Here is a 20,034-nt window from a genome sequence, read left to right on the forward strand (position 1 = left end):
CAAACCACTATATCGTTCAGGCTGTGGAGAGGATGGTTATTTGGTTGTGATTAGATATTGCCAATCAGTGCGAGGAAGACGAAGAGAGTCCTCACAAGAGCCTGGGAAATAAGAGCCTACAGTTGAAATCCCAGGCATGTGTTTATGATTGTCATTTATTGTCCTTGCCATGGGAAAAAGTGGTGTGCCTTTCCAATTCTGCTCCAGTTTGGGCACATGGGGCACAGCAGCAGACCTTTAACATGCAGTACAGTGATATATCATTTCTGTTTTTTACTAAGTCAAGCACAAAGGAAGATTTTTTTGTAGGGGTAAATAAACTGTCTTCATTTTTGTCTTCCAGTTTTTGAGGAGTAGTTACTTTTTATAATTTTAAAGTCGCATTTTCAACTTCACACAAACAATATTTCCTTTCCTGTACCTCCCAGGTAAAGATTCTCCTTAGTAGAAATGCCACTTGAAATTGAGCCAGGACAAATCATCATGGGGATTTTCTAACTTTTAAAGTTCGACATCATGTACGGAGTAACGATTGCTGAAACAATCATAATTTATAGTGACCTTACTTTTTCCAGTTCTGGATCCCCTTTGTGAAATTGTGTAGGTTGCAAGTTGAACACATCTGCCTTGTATTGATCCTAATCCACAGATCAACCCACACAAAGCCATATGAAATATCTCCTGATAAGAAACACATTGAACTGCTTCACATGAAGAATATTTCATTCCCTTTGCTTACAAGGTAATCGGATACTGCAGCGGCACTGAAATTGAGCACAAACAAATAATTATGGGGTTTTCAAAGTCAAACATCATGCAAGGAATATTCTGAAATTCATGAAACTTTTGCAAAATTTCTGGTGGTGCCCAAAGGCCCCCCACACACACACACACACACACACACACATCCCCACCCACTCTTGTGTCTTGTCGCTTTGGTTTCGGTTCCTGACATCGGTTGTGTAATTGTGTAGGTTGTTAGCTGGCCTATGTTGATCATAATCTACAGCTCAATCCATGCAAAGCCATATGAAATATTAGCTGATAGGAAACACATGTTTATGAAATTCTGAATCCTAGTGGGAAAAAATGCATTTTACACTACTAAATAATTTGTGTCTCATATGGAATATGGATCAAAGACATATGTGCCAGACATTTGATTTTAAAATGTATTGTTGCGCTGAAAATGCATTTAAACGGGTTAGGGTTTTGTGATTTACAACACTGTGTGTGTGGAGTATTACATTGTTCTTCCTCAGCGAGACACCCAAAAACGTGCTGAGCGTAAATCTTTCCAGCAGACTCCCATTTTAACATGAACTATATTGCATTTAAAAACAGCAGCCCCTATATGTGACCTAACGTCTATTGTCTACCCTCTGTCTGTGTGTCTCTCTTCCTCTGTGTCCTCTTTCATCTCCGTTCCCCCCACCCCTCCCACAGTGGACATTGAGCGGGCCAGTTCGCTGGGCTCGGAGGGAGAGGATGAGGTGGGCCTGTGGAGCCTGGAGCCCCAGGACTGCCAGGAGAGCCTCGAAAAAACCAGCCTGACGCCCAGTGAGGGGACAGAGGAGCCTGGCAGCCCGGCACGCTCCGGTCGGCCACACAGCCTCAGCCCCGACGGCAAGAACCACTGGGCGACGGGGGAGCCGGAGGCAGAGGCTGAGGGAGAAGGTTCTGTCCCTGCCCCGCCTCTTACAGACAGGGAAGAAGACCACGGTTCTCTTAGGATGTATGGTAAGTTACAGCTTTGTGAAGCAGAGTGTTACAGTGAAGGTGGATTTTTGTACCATAATTGGGATGTTTATCTTCTTTAATGAGGCTATTCAACAATAAATCCTGTTTTAGGTGCCTTTTACTGTGGTTTGGGTGTTTGTGCATCTGTAAACAAGTTTATAGTGCTCTTTCTGATGCAAGACCGTTCCATTGTTGGGGTGCTTCTCAACACCTTCAAGATACACCTTCTTATCAGCTCCCCATGAAGTCGAGAGTAATTCCTATAGGCTATTCCTTCTCTTTGAAAAAAATAAAAAGTGCCTTCTGAAAGCATGACAAAAGGAAGTCATCCCACACAATGTAACAATATTTCCATGCATCAAAGAGGTGACGTTACGGTACTGAAATCAGAACGGGGCGACACAAGGCTTTCCCTTTTATTTAGAGGAGATCAAAGGCTCACGCGGCTTGCCTACTAACAATCACTTAGCCCTCTCGCCTCGTGTGATTTGGCCTACCCTGATGAAGGCAAAGCTGAGTTTTTACAACGCCAACCACACCGGCTCTTCCCCATGCCACATGAAAACGGCTCAAAATATGCCAACATCTGCAAACATTTGAAAAATCTTCCTCAAAGTCAATGCGCTGTAAGCAAAGCTGACTTGCTTGAGTCATGATAGAAGGCGCCCGCTCTCCTTCGCGTATGTCTGTGGCTTTCTGTCTTTCTGGCTGCATGGTACTGCAGTCAATGGCATGTATAAAAAAAGAAAACATATTCCAAAAATCTAGTACTAGGTCCGGCTAATCGGGCCCAAAATAGATTTTCCTCAGTCTGTGTTTAACTCAACAATTTAGCCCTATTATTTTCAGTTGAAGGCAGTGTCATTTTACAATACTGTCACCCCTTATATAAACACAGCCATACATGTGTGCACACATGCGCGCGCGCGCGCGCACGCACGCGCACGCACACACACACACACACACACACACACACACACACACACACACACACACACACACACACACACACACACACACACACACACACACACACACACACACACACACACACACACACACACACACACACACACACACACACACACACACAATGATGGTATATACTATTTGACATGTATAATGTACTATATAACGGAAGCAATGATGCCCTCAAACAGACATTCTTATTTCTGTGCAACAGCTACTGAAAGAACTACAGATGTATCGGATTATCACAATCCAAAAGTTCAGTGCCATATAAATGTAAACGTTCCAAAGATCACAGTTATGATTCTAGCTCCATAGCTACATTTGCAAGCTGAGGTGTGCCGTGACTCAATCAATAGCAAAACTCTGGAGACAATGTATGACCATTTAAAGTTCCAATTTAGATATTCCTAATCCCTCTATCCTTTTCCAGGTCAAAACTCAGACTCCCAGAATGCCTTGGAGGACCTTGCCCAGTATGACATCCTTGTCCAGCTGAGGAAGGCCTCAAACCCAGCCAGCCTCCTGGACCACCCACACCTGCCCCATAATGGCACTACTACCATGTACCACCCTGGCAGCAGGCTTGATGAGCTACCACCTGCCATCTGGTCACCCGGAAGCCATCACCGCTCACCTGAGGGACATGGTAGGTTAACCACTTTCAGCCTGGTGTCCCTATTGTGGGCATGTCATAATAGGCTTAGATGTTCAAAAATAGCACATGTGTTGTGAGCTTATAAATCGACAGTTTTCATACGACAAAGTTTCAAATAGGGCTCCAGTGGTTAATATATAAAACAACCATGTAATCACATTCCTGTTAGGCCTATTGAAACGCCAGTGATCCTCAAACACACACACACACACACACACAGTAAAGAGCTTCAAAAGAACACAGCAAACGCACTATGCTCTACATGCACAAGAATTAAGAAACTTCTTGATTAATTTGTTAATGGTCCAAGTCCTACAATATGCCAATAAGTTCAACACCATACACATCCTATACTGTATAGACACTAGCCTAAGGACCCTTTTTCATTTGCTGGTCAACTTAATAGTGAAATGTGCCGACTTTGTATAACAATAGCTATGGTCATGAAGTGTAATCATATAAGGCTGTTTTTTATTATTTTGTATTTATATGTCTTTCACTGGTAGCTTACGTCAGTTGTTAATGGACTTTATGGCCACGGGTGAACAAATCTCACAATCTCACCCTAGATGCTCACCCTCTGAGTCCAGATGCACTGAGGATGCAGCAGGCATGTCCATTCTGCCACAGGACCTACCAGCGAGGAGCTTCACTCAGGGAGCACATCAAGTACTGCCAGGAAAGGGAAGGGAGCCACATGGTCTGTCCACTTTGTGGATATACTGCCACCTACAGGGCACAGATGGAGAGGCATGTTGCACTGCACAACCAAATACAAGACAAGGTGAGATAAACCTAAAAGGAGATTGCCAAAACTAAGTTGAAACCTGATGGATTGTTATTATATCCACTGATAGATTTGTCCAAATTAAACAAGGCGTATGGGGAAAGAATTAAGCATTTACTCTCAATTTCTCACCTCACATTCTTACCCTGTAATAAAAAATCACACCAGTGTGAAGGTAGCGGCGCCTTTGATATATTTTGTCATAGATATGTGTTTCTACTAGAGAAACAATATTAAATCTCTGTAAATTTATTTCAAGGCTTCCAGTGGCACTAAATAGTGCCATTGGAAGCGAATCACCAAATGCATTCCAAGGTAAGTGGCAAAAACTGATCTGTCATAGCTGATAGAGTGGGTACCTAAAAAATAGACTTTGTGTGTGCGTGTGTATAAATGTGGTACCAGAAAGATATGTATGTGTTATGAAATAATCTATACAATTTATAAGCCGTACCCAGAGTGTTTATGTTCCGGACTTTCACAGTTTATATAAACCATCTAATTTTGTATTCATGATATAATATTGATGTCATGAATAGTTCCCTTGCCTGACCAATCAGAACGTTGACGGGCCTGACCAATCAGAACGTTGACGGAAAAGCCAGGTATAGAGCAGGACCATCGCCGTTAAAAATACATACAAAAAAAGAAGGGGGAAAAGCATGAGAAAATAAAAATATATACAAAAAAAAACATGAGAAAATAAAAATATATACAAAGAAAAACATGAGAAAATAAAAAATAAACCTTGACATCATAGTGATGTCATGAATAGTCCCCCTTGCCTGACAAATCAGAACCTTGACGGGCCTGACCAATCAGAACCTTGACGGGCCTGACCAATCAGAACCTTGACGGGCCTGACCAATCAGAACGTTGACGGACCTGACCAATCAGAACCTCGACGGGCCTGACCAATCAGAACGTTGACGGACCTGACCAATCAGAACCTTGGCGAGCCTGACCAATCAGAACGTTGACGCAAAAGCCAGGTATAGAGGGCTAATATCCGCTCTATACCTAAAGGTATAGATACCTCTACTCTATACCTAAAGGTATAGAGCGGCTAGCGCCGCTAAAAATAAATATATATAAATTGTTTGATTTCAGAACTCTCTTGCATTGGACCATGGCACGGAGGCCAGGAAGTTTAAATGTCTACAGTGTGGGAAAGCCTTCAAGTACAAACACCACCTCAAAGAACATCTACGCATCCACAGTGGTGAGACTGAATATCTTCAAAACAGCTGTAGCTACCCACACATTTTACTTTTGTTTCTGTTGCAACTCCCTCCCTTCACTTATAACATATGGGATCCGGGTGGTGCAGGGGTAAAGTCACTGCCCACCCTGGAGACAGGGGTTCAACTCCTCCACGGTGTGCTCCAACAAACACAATTGGCTGTGTTCACGGGTGGGAAGCCAGCTGGGGAGGGTGATCTCTGTCATCTGCACTAGCAGGTTGATCGGGCACCTGTTCATCAGGGAGCGTAATTGGGAAGGATAGCATGTTTCACCACAGGCATTATCAATAAATCAAAACATGGAGGGTTGCACTCAGAAATAAAAGTCCATATTTTTTATAGTTCCATATTCCTCAAGATGACAAGATGACACACGTTTCGGCTATCCAGCCTTCCTCAGGCATTATGCCATCCTGGTGAAACTCAGGTGAAAAGAAGTGCTAGTCAGACAACATGTGGTTGTCAATGTCTACACCACCCTCCCCAAGACCAGTATGGGCTGGCAGTGAAAATGACTATACAATTGGCAAAGAAAGAAAAAAAAGTTGATATTATCACTTGAAGACTATAAACAGGGGTTCGATGTGCAGAAATTGAACCAGCTAACATAACATGACAAGAAAAGGGTTCACCCCCGTGCTTAAGCTGTTTTAATACCAAAGTGCAACCTCTTATGACTGATCTGTCTCTGTGGGACTTCCTCCTTTAGGTGAGAAACCGTACGAGTGCCCCAACTGCAAGAAACGCTTCTCTCACTCAGGCTCTTACAGCTCTCATCTAAGCAGTAAGAAGTGCCTGAGCGGGGGAGGAAATGGAGGAAGTGTGTCAGGTGGAGGAGGAGGAAGTGGAGGGATCTTTAACGGACACAGCCAGAGCTCCTACCCTCATCACTCCTCCCCAACGTCTCCCCCCGCAGGCGGGGGGAGGACCAGCAATGGCAAGGGCTCTCCATTCCCTTCTCAGACGCAAGATTATGTCAGACCTCTGGGCCAGATAACGGAGGATGCTCACCATCACATTTCAGCACAGGAGAACCATCATAACCCCATGGTGTTCCCCAGAGCTGCTGACCTGGCCAGGCTTTGGGACCCCATGGCCGGCGTGCTCAAAGGGACAACCCTGATGCCTTATCTCCCCTCCGGAGCCAAATTTGAGCAAATGCTGCAGGAGATGCTACACAGGGAGGTGAAGCCAGAGGAGGGGAGAGGTGGAGGAGGGGTTGGGATGGATGAAGGGAGGGTGAATTACAATGGTGGTGGTCATGATGGGAAGGTTTCACCTGACAGAAGTGTAAAACGAGAGAGGGCGAAGTCCAGTGAAGGGGACAGAGGGGTGTTTGCGGTGACCTGCCGCTGGTGCTCACAGCTTTTTCCAAACACGGCCGTGCTCCTGCAACATGAACGCTACCTCTGTAAGATGAACAGAGAGGCTGTGGAGATGCCGGAGGTTCCTCATGGAAAAGACCACCTTTCACCAACGCTCTTCTTTAGTAGAACCTCTCTCCAAGGGACAGAGAGCAGCAAACAGAGCGGAGTGGCCAATGGCCTCTCCGAAGACAAGTCGCCAGTACAGAAACCTAACTGGCATTCTGTACCACAGCAGCTTCTGGTTGCAATGCACTCCCCCTCACAACACCGCCCTGAGCCCCTGCCCCCAAGACCATACTGGTCCAGCCTGGAAAGCGGCAGTCCAGGCCAGCCAATCAGCCCATCCACAGAGCTGTCATCACCTCAGACCAGGAGGAGAGTTCCATCCTCAGGATTCGGTTCTCCTCTTTGCCTCGACCTCTCCATCTGTCCTCCTGATTTCTCCTCGCCTCCCAAGCGGCCGGGCCCACAGAACAGAAGCCCCTGGTCTGTTGGCTCACAGAATGAACCTTTGGACCTTTCCCTCCCCAAGCCACCTACAGACCAAGAAGGAGGAAGCAAAATTGTTCATGACAAGCCATCCAGAGGAGAGAAGAGAGAGCTTGAGAAGCAGCATTTTAGGAAAATGAGTCCAAGCCAATCTCAACACCTAGCCCTCCATCAGCTCTATAGTGGGTCTGCAGCTCCTGTGTTTGGAGGCTCTATGTACAACGGTTTCCCTGTATTCAACCCCATGCTCCAGGCCAGTTTTGGGGGATCAGGGCATGAGAGCATCAGCTCTCTTTCTCTCAGCCATCCAACATCCAGCCCTGGTTTCCTCTCTCCTATGACCTACATGATGGAGACTGACACAGATGCTATGCTGAAAAAGATCCACCAGGAGAGACAAGCTTTAATGGTGAGACACTTTTGCCATTTGATTTTTTACGCAAGGTCATGTATTACCGGTACATGCAAAACATATGGCAAATGAAATCATTCTTATTTTGTGGTGAACCATATGTTGTGTTAGATACAATTATTAATTACAAAATTAATATTTTTTTGTTTTTGTACCCAGGGTGAGGTGTTAAGTCATGGAGGTCTAGACTACCTCTCTCTAATGGAAGATGGGATGGACGGAGAAGGAGGCCCAGGCAGGAAGAGACTGAAAAAGACAGAGGAAGGCCTGTATGCCTGTGACATCTGTGAAAAGACCTTCCAAAAGAGCAGCTCTTTGCTAAGACACAAATATGAACACACGGGTCAGTGGCACACATTTACGCACAATTATACATATATTGAAAAATATGAATGCAATGAAGAGAATAAGCAAAATCAGAACGCAAACTCAATCTACCCCAAACTAAGATATGCTTGTTCGTGAAAATATAAAATACTTTTATTTATATTCGGTTGATAAAACAGATGATATGAAAGTCTTCAAATTAAATTAAGTCTCTTTTGAGGAGATAATTTAAACCATTTTTATGGATGTGTTACAGGCAAACGTCCGCATGAGTGCAAGATCTGTAACAAGGCCTTCAAGCACAAGCACCACCTGATTGAGCACAGCCGGCTGCACTCTGGAGAGAAGCCCTATCAGTGTGACAAGTGTGGCAAGCGCTTCTCCCACTCTGGCTCCTACTCCCAGCACATGAACCACCGGTACGCCTACTGTAGCAGGGACCAGGACCCCGACCAAGACCCAGAGGAGCCGCCCCTCACCCCGGGAACAGGCAACGATCTTGGGGGAGCGTTGTCGCTCTCCGCGGATGACACCCAAACCCCCCACTTATTCCTCAGTGACTCGAGTCTGGACGGAGGCCCCGGAGGCCTTAGGGAGGAAGAGGAGGAGGTGGAGGAAGACAAAGAGGAGAGTCCCAGAGATGATCACGCTTTGAGTTTATCAGAAGCAGAGGACAGGCTAGGGTGTGCCGAGTCTGACCATGTACAAGAATTGCCTGAAAAACAGAACGGAGATCAAAACACGATAGATAACAACAATATAGCAAAATATGCCGGGACTGAAAGCACAGAGCGCCGCCTTTGGGACGAAGGAATAGATCAACAAAATGGAGAACCTGACGAATATGACCTGAGCCTGGATACAACTGACTCACAATGACCCAGGATCAAAGGTTATGGGAACTTTAAAAGGCCACAGCAATACATATACTACAGTACATTTAATGTTACATTTTTATTAAAAAGAAATAAATAATTCAACAGACTTTTTTATACGAAGGATATACCACAGAATTGACCAAAAAGAAAAGAGCCATACACAATGTAACAATGCAATTGACAGTATTGTTTCATACAATATGGACTTAACGTGTTTACTGTGAGTTATAGTGTGCCAGTCACTTTATGCTCACCACCACAGTTGCCATGTGTTTAGTTGATTTAAAGTCACAGTGCAGTGAGCCCATTTAGACCTGGAAAGCCTATATGTTGTTATAGCATCTGTGTCATTTTAGATTATTTATTTTTTGGATTAAGAAAATATGTTTTTCAGAAAACTTAGGTTAGGTTTTAGAAGGTGTTTTAAGTGCAGACATATCACTTTTTACACATTTGATAAACTGCTCCTGCACTGTTGCTCCCCACGTGAGCTTAAGATCAAATATTTGTTCTCATTCAACCACGTTACCAGTTAATAATAGGTACTTAGTCCAACATATTGTCACTGTTGTCTTGTGGGAGTTGCTGTGTTGATGCAGACTTGCAGTATTAATTGCACGAAGGATGGCGGGTAGACATCTACTCAGTTCTGTCATTAAATGTCACTTAATGGATAGGCCAGTACTTTTCAACCTGTCCACTTTCCTAGTTGTTGCCATAATGCAGTTTTGTTAGAATATTTCTTCACTTCTTTCAATGTTGAGAATAGAGTAACATACCTGAACCATCCTCTGACGTGTTTAAGCTAAACACTTTAGAAGGCTATCTGCTGGCCTTATGGTATTTCACGTCAACATGAACATGAACTCAACATTGAAAGAAGTGAGGAAATGTTATCCTATTCTTGAAGAAAAGAAAACTGTCCATTAAGGCTAGCCTATAGATTAAAGAAGTTAAAGTTGACTTCTTGATGTTGTGTAGAATAGCATTCCGATTCTTATCCATGCACATTATATTCACTTATGAATATCGTGTGGTATTATTCTCCTCAAAACCTGACCTCTTATATTCAAGCCATAAATGTAAAATATTGTTTTCCATTCAATACGACAAAACACCTAGATATTACATTTTGTCAATTAAATGTTAGAGCAAACAGGCATGTTTGTCTCCAGGGCTCTCTCTGTGAAATGCTGTGAAATGTGTCAGATGCCACAAGCGTGACGTGGTTAACTACAGGTTTCAGAAGGTTAACTTCATTGTTGACCACCATGCTGGTACTAAAGGCATCAAAGAAGGAAGGATCTCTTGAAGAATAAACTGAAAGTGGATTGTTTATAGTTTTTTAAAAGAAAAATAAGATGACTGCACCTTTTAAATGCCATGCCTTGTTAGTGGACTGTTGTCCCCTAGTCGCATTTCTGGACGGGATTTTGTGGGAGTATGATAATGAGGTAATTCTTTGAGGTTTTTCCTTTGAAGGGGCAAATAAAACTTGCACTGTCTCACGATCCATTCCATATTTCAAGTAATAAACATATGGAGCCATTTTATTTCTTTTTACGCCAAACTGTCTGGTCTCGCTCATAATAATTTACATGTGTTGCAACGTCTTAGTTCACACCACGAGGACAATAATGTGTCACACATTTGGACCGCCTGTTGAGGCCCGACGACAGGGTCAAGTTAAAGACTCAGGACACAAAGTGCACCAGCTTTAGCTTCCTCTTTCTGCCTGTGATGCAGCCAACCTGAAAAGTGCCTTAGATGTACTTAGAGACTGTGATTAATCAGATGCAGCCGTGGTATGAAGAGATACGACAGTGGTGCTTGAGGCGTAACTAAGCCTGTAGCGTCCCTACATACTGTATGCAACAGACACTTCTCACACACTGTGTGTGTCACCAAAGATATGCATACATGCCAAAACCAACTGCTAGCCCTGTTTTGCATAGTTCCTTTTTTGTTTTCTTTTTTTTACAGGGGGCAAATAAGGCATATTTTGTTTACCCTCACATTGCCTTGACAGACTTGTAATGATGCAATATTTCTTACAAACACACTTAAACGTTTTGTATTTTCTTATCTTTTTTATGTTCTTTGCATGTTTGTGAATATCTGTAATAAAATTGTATATAATTTGTTACCAGAATCCTGTATTGCATTGCACTATTTATTTCCTAATCAAAAATTCTCCAAGGATCAGTGGTTTAAAACCAAGTAGCATTGTTACATTCAGTTCTCTTCAGGATATTCACTCTAATTTAAAATGATAAAGGACCATAAAAATCCCTCTCTGTGTAAATGTAATCCTGGACGGGTAAAACCCAGTGTCAGGGACTGGCTTGTGGTCCATGCCACACAAGTTTCCATTACTGTAAACACCTACCAGTTACCATTTATCATCTACATACTGCTCTGTCACTTCAACTTGTGTGCGTCAATCTATTTGCATGATGATTCATCAGAGTTGGGGAGTTCATGACTGTGAACCTGCATACAGTATGTGGTTGTGGTGTGCTCAGGCTGAGCGATGTTAGGATAAGTCAACAACTGGCTAACCGTACAAGTCTAGGTCTATGACATTGACATTCATGGGCCCTAGCCCCCCCACCCCCACTACCCCAACATGGACCAAAAACAACAACAAAAAAACAATTATAGAAATGAAAATATGACACTATATGAAACAAAAGGAGAGAGCATGTTCAGAATGCAATACCATTAATCATTAGAGTAATACAATACTCTACTATATTATGAGGAAAGTCAATCGACTGCTTGATTTGAGATGCTTGATTGCAAATGTCCACCAGAGGGAAACAGCTTAATGAAGCAGAGATATGTGAAGTGCGTTACTACGCACGTTTAACCTCTTAAACCCTATACTTTGTTGACCGGCGTCCCCCGGGGGTCCATACTTCGTCCCTTCCTTTATTCCCCCAAATCTGCAGATAATAGCTAATCTAGAACCTCACAACGTGTTGCGATGTACTGTGAACTTGTAGATCTGCTATTTTCTCTGAATGTTTGACCATTTAGACACTGATAAACTTCATGATTATGGAGACATAGTGACAGTTGTTAATCTGCCAGCCACCTGACCTTACCAGTTACCAGTCAGGTGAGTGTGGGCTAGACCAGGGGTTCCCAAACTTTTTAGCTCGAGAAATTTCTCCCGGAACCCAAACTAGTGAAAATAGCTACAAGCTCACAACACGTCGCGATGTGACGTGTTGTGAGCTTGTAGATCTTTGTTATTGGAATTCTTTTGAAAAAACGTAAGAATTTATTTTTTAACTTACTTATATTTTGGGGATTGTTTTTTCAAATCTTTTGAAATAATAATTAAAAACAAAATGTAGTAAACAAAAAATAAAGGGGTATTTACTCAGGACCCATAAAAAGTGGTCCCGACCCACTGTTTGGGTAACAGTGGGCTAGACTGTTCACTCACATGACACTATTAAGAATCTATGATGTATGACTCCATATATATTTGGGCAAAGATTCGACCTCTAGTCAGCCCAATAGGTAGTGGTGTAATGTACGCAAGTACTGTACAAATTTGAGGTATTTTTTACTTTCTTCAGTATTTACAATTGTCAATACTTTTACTTCTACCCCACTAGATGTTACCCCACTACATCTCAGAGGAAAATATAGTACTTTTACTCCATTACAATTAGGCTATATGAAAATTAACCGCAACAAGGAGGAGGAGACTCACATCCTGATTGTGGAAGGTTTCCTGCTTTACACCTATGGACCTTTGATCGACGTGCTGAGCCAGCGTTATTTCATTTCCATTCCATACGAAGAATGCAAAAAGAGGAGGTGCTCAAGACATGCCTGGTCTGTTTGATCAACATGTCTGGCCCATGTACGTCACTAACCACTTACACTTGCACTAACCACTTCAGCCGTATATACTGTATATATTTTGCCATTTGAAAATAGCAGATCTAGAAGCTTACAATACTTTTATTTGAGCTTGTCGATCTGCTATTTTCAACATTTTTGTTGTCCAATGTAGGTGGTCAGACATAGGTCTTTGGGAGACCCAAGCAAAGTGTAAATAATAATTAAAAAAAGTATTTTATTGTATCAAATAGCCTAGTTTACAATGGAAGTCTACTCACCAAAAATAGCTTCCTCACCACCGCCATCATCATTGTCCTGGTGTGTATCCATTTATCCTAATAAAGTAAATCACAAAATACTTTCATCACCTTGGAAAACAACATTTTCTCTGCTCAAGCACATTCTGGTCCTGTTCTTTCACAGTGATATCATTATGGTCTGATCTCTGCTGAGCTGCAGTGAATTATATTGGCCAACTGGATACAATTGTAATATACAATATTAATATATAATATAACAGACTTGGCTACTGTCACAAGAACTTTAACACAGCCATTTTAGCATTAACCATAGCTTAGGCCATTAAGAGAAGGCAAAGAGATTTGGTGTAGACAGGGGGAAAAGGGGAGCTGACCTAGAATAGATCCCTGGGGGAGTCAAGGAATTGAAGGAAATAAGGTTAAGTGGTTAAACAGTAGAGTAACTGTTATAGGGAGTGAAACAGTAACACAGGTGTTATCAATGATGCTAAATGTTCACTGGAAAGGCTCTGCAGCACCTTCTTGTTTACCCTATTTCACAGTGCTATTTTTATTCTGTTATTTTCAAAAGATTTTTTATACATTTGAAAACTTGTGAAACAGCACTGCATAATGAGTACTTTCTACTTTTGGTGTTTTAAGTACATTTTGAAGCCAATACTTTTGTACTTTTACTCAAATACATTTTGAATTCTGGACTTTTACTGTAACAGAGTATCTCTACATTGCAGTATTGATACTTTTACTTACGTAAAACATGTCAGAGTTTTTCCACCACTGCTATTTCATGTCAATATGGCTGACGTAAAAAGTCTGAGTTCAATACATACATGAATGAATGATTTTATAGGTCTATATTGCGACGTAGCTGCTAATTTTCACACAACAAGCTTGCAAGACGCACCAACACGTTTGTACTGAAGGCATTGTTAAATGCGGTAAAAGGATAGGATAAAAACAAATATTGTGTTTTTGTTATTACGTAAAACAAGCGCACCTCTTTTCTTCTTTGATTTTTTCTTCTTCAGTTCCTCCATTAACTTATTGGTCTCTCTGGGGCCCATACATATATACTGTATATATATTATTATTAACTCTATTATAACTCTATGGGCTCTTGATAGGCGGGCCATTACACTCTAAAGGCGCAGGTGTTTCTGTCGATTTGATAATAACGTTGACGTTGTGTCATTGCGCGATGACGTCATTACGTAATGTCCTAAAGCTTCATGCAGTGATTATTTTGAACTTGTACGTGCCTAAACATTTTACTGGCCATCTCCTCGAAAGATATGACTGTGTTAGTTTAGATTTTTTTGGTTGATTATTACAATATATATAAGTTGATTATTACAATATACAATATATGTTTAATCAAAAACACCTTTAATAATCAGGTATTTTTATGCCCTCAAATCAACAGATGTGAGGGCAATGCATGTTCACTAGTGCACATCAAGTGCACATTATGTGTGGTTGTGACTGAGTGTGTCACAGAAAATACGAAATTTTAGCATTTTAGACACTATAGGCCAAAGTAAAATACTTTTTAAAAGTAGTTAATTTGTTGCTAGACTGTGCTGTTTTAGGCAACTGACTCACTTAGGCTCAATCTTCCCAGCTTGTCTAGTCCAGCTGTACAATGATCTTGCAGGTGTTTGCACAGTATGCTTACAGTAGGCCCGCGTGTTACAGGTAGTAGCCTATAGTGTTACATGTACTGTAGGCCAATTAGATTTATGACAGAATAGTTGCAGGGCCCATGGTTCTCTATGGGCCTCTATGGTTGTAGCAGCGTGATCTAATATGAGAACTACAATAAAAGCCTGAAGATCGAGGCTAATATGACATATGAGAGTGACGACACTAGCATCGACTCCCATTATAAGAATGGAATGCGGAAATGCTTGTTCTGTCAATGAGAAAGTTCCAATGTTTGGAACTATAGCCCATAGCGGCCTGCTTTGCGGCGAGATCAAAGCGTGTCATAACTCACTCTCTCTATGCATGGGTCTGGGTTGTAGGCCCCAAGCAACAGAATAGTTGCAGCTCTTGGCCTAGCCTGTTGGCCCCAAGCAGCTATACATCGCTTACATCGCTTTATGGGTTGGGTTTGCTCCGGTTTGACTATTGATACTGCCGCACATGAATAAATATAATGATCTTGTGCAATTATGATGTGAGTAAGATAGTTAAAAAATCGTTTGGACAGCACTGCACACAAATAGACAGAGTAAGTTGATATTTTGTGGAGGGCCACCTTTGGCTAAATGTTGGGCACAGTGAGTGACCCCACATGAATCATGTGAATGGGTTAGCAGGACAGGACTGCCAGCCTGCAGTCCTGTACACTCTGGACCTAAATTCCTTGAGTTGAGAATGAGCCCACAATCAAAACACAAAATCAAAACACACCAGCGTTATTAGGTCTACCAACCAATGAAATTCTATAAATATTGTCACATAACTCCAACTCCTTGCTTTGCTCCTTGCAATAATGTTACTGCATGTGGCGGTATGTTTCTATCTGGTTTAATAGGTAAACCATACAGAATGATGCTCACCGCTGATCAGGTAACTTACTTTTGAATGGGTAATCATCAGGTTTGAGTTGAACTTGACACCCTATGGTACTATGGTCCGTAAAAGTTTGGCATGTATAAATTACAGATGTAATTATACATGCCAATAATGTAATGTAATGTAATAATCAGTGCAGCTCAATCTGAAAATAGGCCAACGATTTCTATAAAGTTCTCATCCCTTTGTGGTTCAACATTTTCAATATCTCTGAAATATACTCAAAGTTCTAATATTTACAAGTGGCAAGCAAAATACATTATCATACTGTACATCTTCAAAATTGATTTAAAGCACATTTTTATTTTAGTTGTCACAGTTTGACAGACTCGGTAGCACTGGACAGACGACGATTCTTCAGCTGTGTACCAATTCAGGGGCTGCGTCCTTCGAAGGATGTGGCCCATGAATTGGGCCATAGCTTTGAATTAAGGTCTATATTTCCAGAGCTTTAAAGAATCATACAGTTGTGCTGCTTGGCATGCCTTGTTGTAACTGTACGGTAGTTAGCCACAATGAAATAAGAAGACACAAGACTTGTCATGACAGAGTCTCTCTTTCAATCTTTGTGTGGGGATTTATCCTGTGCGTCTGAGTCCAATTAGTATGACTCAGGCCAGTCGTGACTGCTTAAATCAGCCATCACCAAACACAGATATCAAATATCGCACATTCTATAAACCTCATGATAAATTAACCCCTCCCCGCCCTCTCTAATTGTGAACATCGGCCATTGCACATCCTCCATTGCTGCTAAGATGCATTTGTCTTGTTTTTAATATTTTTTCTTATATGCTGTTGTTGTACAGTCCAACAGCTTGTGTGTGTGTGTGTGTGTGTGTGTGTGTGTGTGTGTGTGTGTGTGTGTGTGTGTGTGTGTGTGTGTGTGTGTGTGTGTGTGTGTGTGTGTGTGTGTGTGTGTGTGCGTGCGTGCTTGGATTGTAAGTTAAATGTATAGTATAAATAAGCTGTCAGTTTAAAGTTCTCCAGAGTCAAGCATTAACGTTTAACATTGTTGCTTCTCTTTTTACCTCATTATAATGAGGATTTAAGATGTTAGGCCACAAAATATTTTTCATATTTGCATGCTTTTTCATCCCATCATACTGTACACCACCACACATCATCATTAATAAACATATTGTTCATAACAAACATGTTATTTAACTGACATATCCTGTAATTTAAGGAAAAATTACATCCGGCCAAAGTTGAGAGATAATTGTGTTCTTGTAGTTGCCGAATGTTTGATCATGCCCCTGGCAGCCTGGTTTATACTTTGACATATGACTGGGTCGTGTGTCAAAAATAGCGATCTACAAGCTCACAACTCGCCACATGCACAATGCGTTATGGGCTTGTAGGTCTGTTGTTTTCAATACGCGAGACCGTCATACGACGGAGCATAAATCAGGATTCTAATATTAGAGACTGATTAGTACCATCACACCACCAAGGAGAATAAAAGACATCACAGAGAGCTGTGTCCTCAAGTGTTTTCTGCCATTGGGTTTTTTATTGACACATAAATCTCTTTCAAAATCAGAGTTTGGAGAGAGAATAAAACATAACAGGACATAATTACAGTAATGTACAAAATAGCAAGAGTCTGAAATATTGAATCATTTAAGCGTCTTGCAAGTAATAAGACACCAGATTTGCCCTGAAAGCCTTTTCTTTTATGCCGTGAATGGAAACGTTCGCTCTCACATTATGGGGAATGGGACACAGGTCTGTCAAGAGAAAATAAAATAAACTGATGAGGTTTTGAAAATAATCTGAGAAATTGTACAACTACTGTAACTAACTTTGGACTGAATGTACACATTGACTCTGATACCAGAGTCAATCAAACAAGTCAAATAAACAACAGTGTGGTTCTTTATTTAGGCAGAAAAATGATTTTACTGTGGCAATCAGACATAAAAGAATGACCATGGAAATGAACAGAAACAGAAACACACAATGGACAAAAAAAGAAATAATCTCCAATTATGAAATCCTCAAATGACTCTACATTAATCAATTATAAATTCCTGACACCATCATTTTGGACTCTAAGGGACCTGCAATGTTAGGAATATAAACATAAATAAATATATCTAATAAAACTCCACAAATCTATGCTCACTTTTTACTCTCTCCTTTTTTCTTCTTTTTGTCTTTTGCCAAACCCACAGTCAATATAAAATTACCAAAGCCACAGAGAGCGAGAGAGAGAGAGAGAGAGAGAGAGAGAGAGAGAGAGAGTGTGTAGTTTGGGGGAAATCCACATTTTTTAAACATATGCATTTCCAGTTTCCTCTTTTGTTCTGTTATTAAAAGCAGTGTTTGTACCAATCACCAGGGATGTCTCCACCCGCTGAGTCCCCAGGGCCTGCATACCTCCACACTTCTACTATCTCTCACGCAACCCATCGCTCAGCAGACTTCAACCCGCCAACCACACCCTGACAAGTATCACATACAAATGCCCGGTTCAATCACTTCACGGTTTTTATTGCGGGAAAAATGAACAAACAGGCCCTTTCATTTCAAAGCAATTGTGTCGTTCTGAGTTTGGCTTCCAGTGTACATCACCTATCTGTTTAGGTTACACGCTGTACGCAAAGTACAACGAGTTGACAAAGACGGTATTTCACATATTTACAACATAAGAACATGTTTAAGTTAATCAGCACGGTTTACATTATTAAAAATGGAAGACAAATCCATTGTTATACAACAAGGGAAATGGTCTGCACACTATTCAGAGCTATTTGGTACAAGGGAATACTGCCACCATGTTGGCATAGGAACTCAGGAACAGTTTAATCAAGTAAATGATCAATTCCCTGGGGTACTTTCCTATCACTCGCCACCATCCTCAGTTGACTCTGAAGGTCCTTATCCACCGTTAAGGCGTTATTTTAATGTGATTAATCACATGAACCCTAGCGTCCATATTCTGGGGTGAACGTTCTGTGAAAATAGCAGATCTACAAGCTCACAACGCATTTGTGTTGTGCGTAGATCTGCTATTTTTGGCAAAGAGATTTGGTGTAGACGGGGAAAAAACGAGCGGACCAAGTATAGAGCCCTGGGGGACCCCGGTCAACTAAATACATAGGGTTTAAGAGGATTATTCGTCAGACAATATGATTTTTTTAACTGTTGTTTTTGTCATAAGTACATCCACACTGGAAGTGATGCAAATTTCATTCGGAACAAGGTTGATTTCTCACGGTGAATAAAGGCATCAATCTGTATGAATGAGACATCAACTATGAACTGATTTGATGAAAAAAACTCGCCTACGATTTTCAGATTGTTTATTCGTCACAGCCCTGGTGCGTAAAGACCTCTCGATGCTGTATATGGCTTTTATTTTTGTTGCAGATGGTGGCTAAAGTACACACATTCCTGTATGTTTGCATGATTTATATCCATGCAAATACTGCAGTGGGGATCTGTCTGTCTTTGCTGCATAGAATAAATTCTTCCATCGCCCTTCATGTGTTTGTTTCCCTGCAACAAGTGGTGCTGGTGTGTTTCACAGTGCAATGGTTCTGTTAATGTAATGGGGGGCTCGAATGATCTTAAGAACACATCCTTCCCCCCATTCTCTTGAGATAATTACTGATTAATACATGCCAGACTGGTTGAAGTATTTATAGCAGTATATGTTAAACCATTTTATGATTTGCTTATGTCCTGTCCAGTTTGATCAGTGAAAACTTCAAGGAGAGGCGAGAAGCATGGATCATTCCTACAAGTTTCAACACAGAGCCGTCTCTCTACTTGCACAGAGAAAGGCATGCATATTTAGTCAGTGGACTAACAGTGACCTTTTCTACTTGTCTTTGTCTTTGTTTTAACCACATTAACCCCGACGTCCCTATTTTGGTCATGTAAGTATATCATTTTTCGGATACATTTCAAAATGTTGAAAAATACTCAAATAGCCGATCAACAAGCTTGCGATGCAACACGTTGTGATCTTGCAGATTGTAATATTTGTCACACAACGAAGTATAGGGCCAACTAGGAATCATGGCTGAAACCTCTCAATCTCAGTTGGCACAACAAATGACTAACTTGAACTCGGTTGGCGAAAATCAGTAACAATGCGTAAATTAGGCTTTAGTCCACTGTCTCAATACTTGAATTTTTGATGTATCTAGAGTAACACCGCCCCCCCCCCCCCCCCCCCCCCCCCGTCAGAGAAGTGCGGAGGAGCTGCTGGTTCCGAAGATGTAGTCGAACTCGGTGAGGATGAGCTCCACGGCCTGGTTCTGGTAAACCATGTTGATAGCCATGTTCCCGTTGTCCCGCTCCGGACGCATCAGAGTTGGCCCAAACACGATGCCAATGTTCTGGGTGGTCATCCTGTTCGCATCTGAGAGTTCCATCACTCTATGGGGAGACAAGAAAGACGGGAATGAGAGAGAGACCGAAAGGGAGAGATGGGTACAGAGAG

General features: G+C 41.7%; 2 protein-coding genes across 3 annotated transcripts in view; one reads left to right on the plus strand and one right to left on the minus strand.

Moving 5' to 3' along the window:
- The window catches only part of LOC311049010 (zinc finger E-box-binding homeobox 2), a 33,578-nt gene extending 22,691 nt beyond the window's left edge, over nucleotides 1–10,887 (plus strand). Inside the window, exons 2-8 of the mRNA XM_084062432.1 lie at nucleotides 1,447–1,740; nucleotides 3,143–3,358; nucleotides 3,937–4,151; nucleotides 5,265–5,376; nucleotides 6,108–7,663; nucleotides 7,826–8,009; nucleotides 8,250–10,887. Coding sequence (XP_083918558.1) covers nucleotides 1,447–1,740; nucleotides 3,143–3,358; nucleotides 3,937–4,151; nucleotides 5,265–5,376; nucleotides 6,108–7,663; nucleotides 7,826–8,009; nucleotides 8,250–8,872 — 3,200 coding nt within the window. The 3' untranslated portion in view covers nucleotides 8,873–10,887. The remainder of the gene's footprint in view (nucleotides 1–1,446; nucleotides 1,741–3,142; nucleotides 3,359–3,936; nucleotides 4,152–5,264; nucleotides 5,377–6,107; nucleotides 7,664–7,825; nucleotides 8,010–8,249) is intronic.
- A 6,170-nt stretch (nucleotides 10,888–17,057) lies between these two features.
- The window catches only part of arhgap9 (Rho GTPase activating protein 9), a 65,238-nt gene continuing 62,261 nt past the window's right edge, over nucleotides 17,058–20,034 (minus strand). For both annotated transcript variants that reach the window (XM_084061275.1, XM_084061274.1), the window contains one exon: nucleotides 17,058–19,970. In XM_084061275.1, the coding sequence (XP_083917401.1) occupies nucleotides 19,775–19,970 (196 nt within the window). In that variant the 3' untranslated portion in view covers nucleotides 17,058–19,774. The remainder of the gene's footprint in view (nucleotides 19,971–20,034) is intronic.

Source organism: Gymnoscopelus microlampas (assembly GCF_963454915.1).
Source record: "Gymnoscopelus microlampas genome assembly, chromosome: 7".
Classification (NCBI taxonomy): domain Eukaryota; kingdom Metazoa; phylum Chordata; class Actinopteri; order Myctophiformes; family Myctophidae; genus Gymnoscopelus; species Gymnoscopelus microlampas.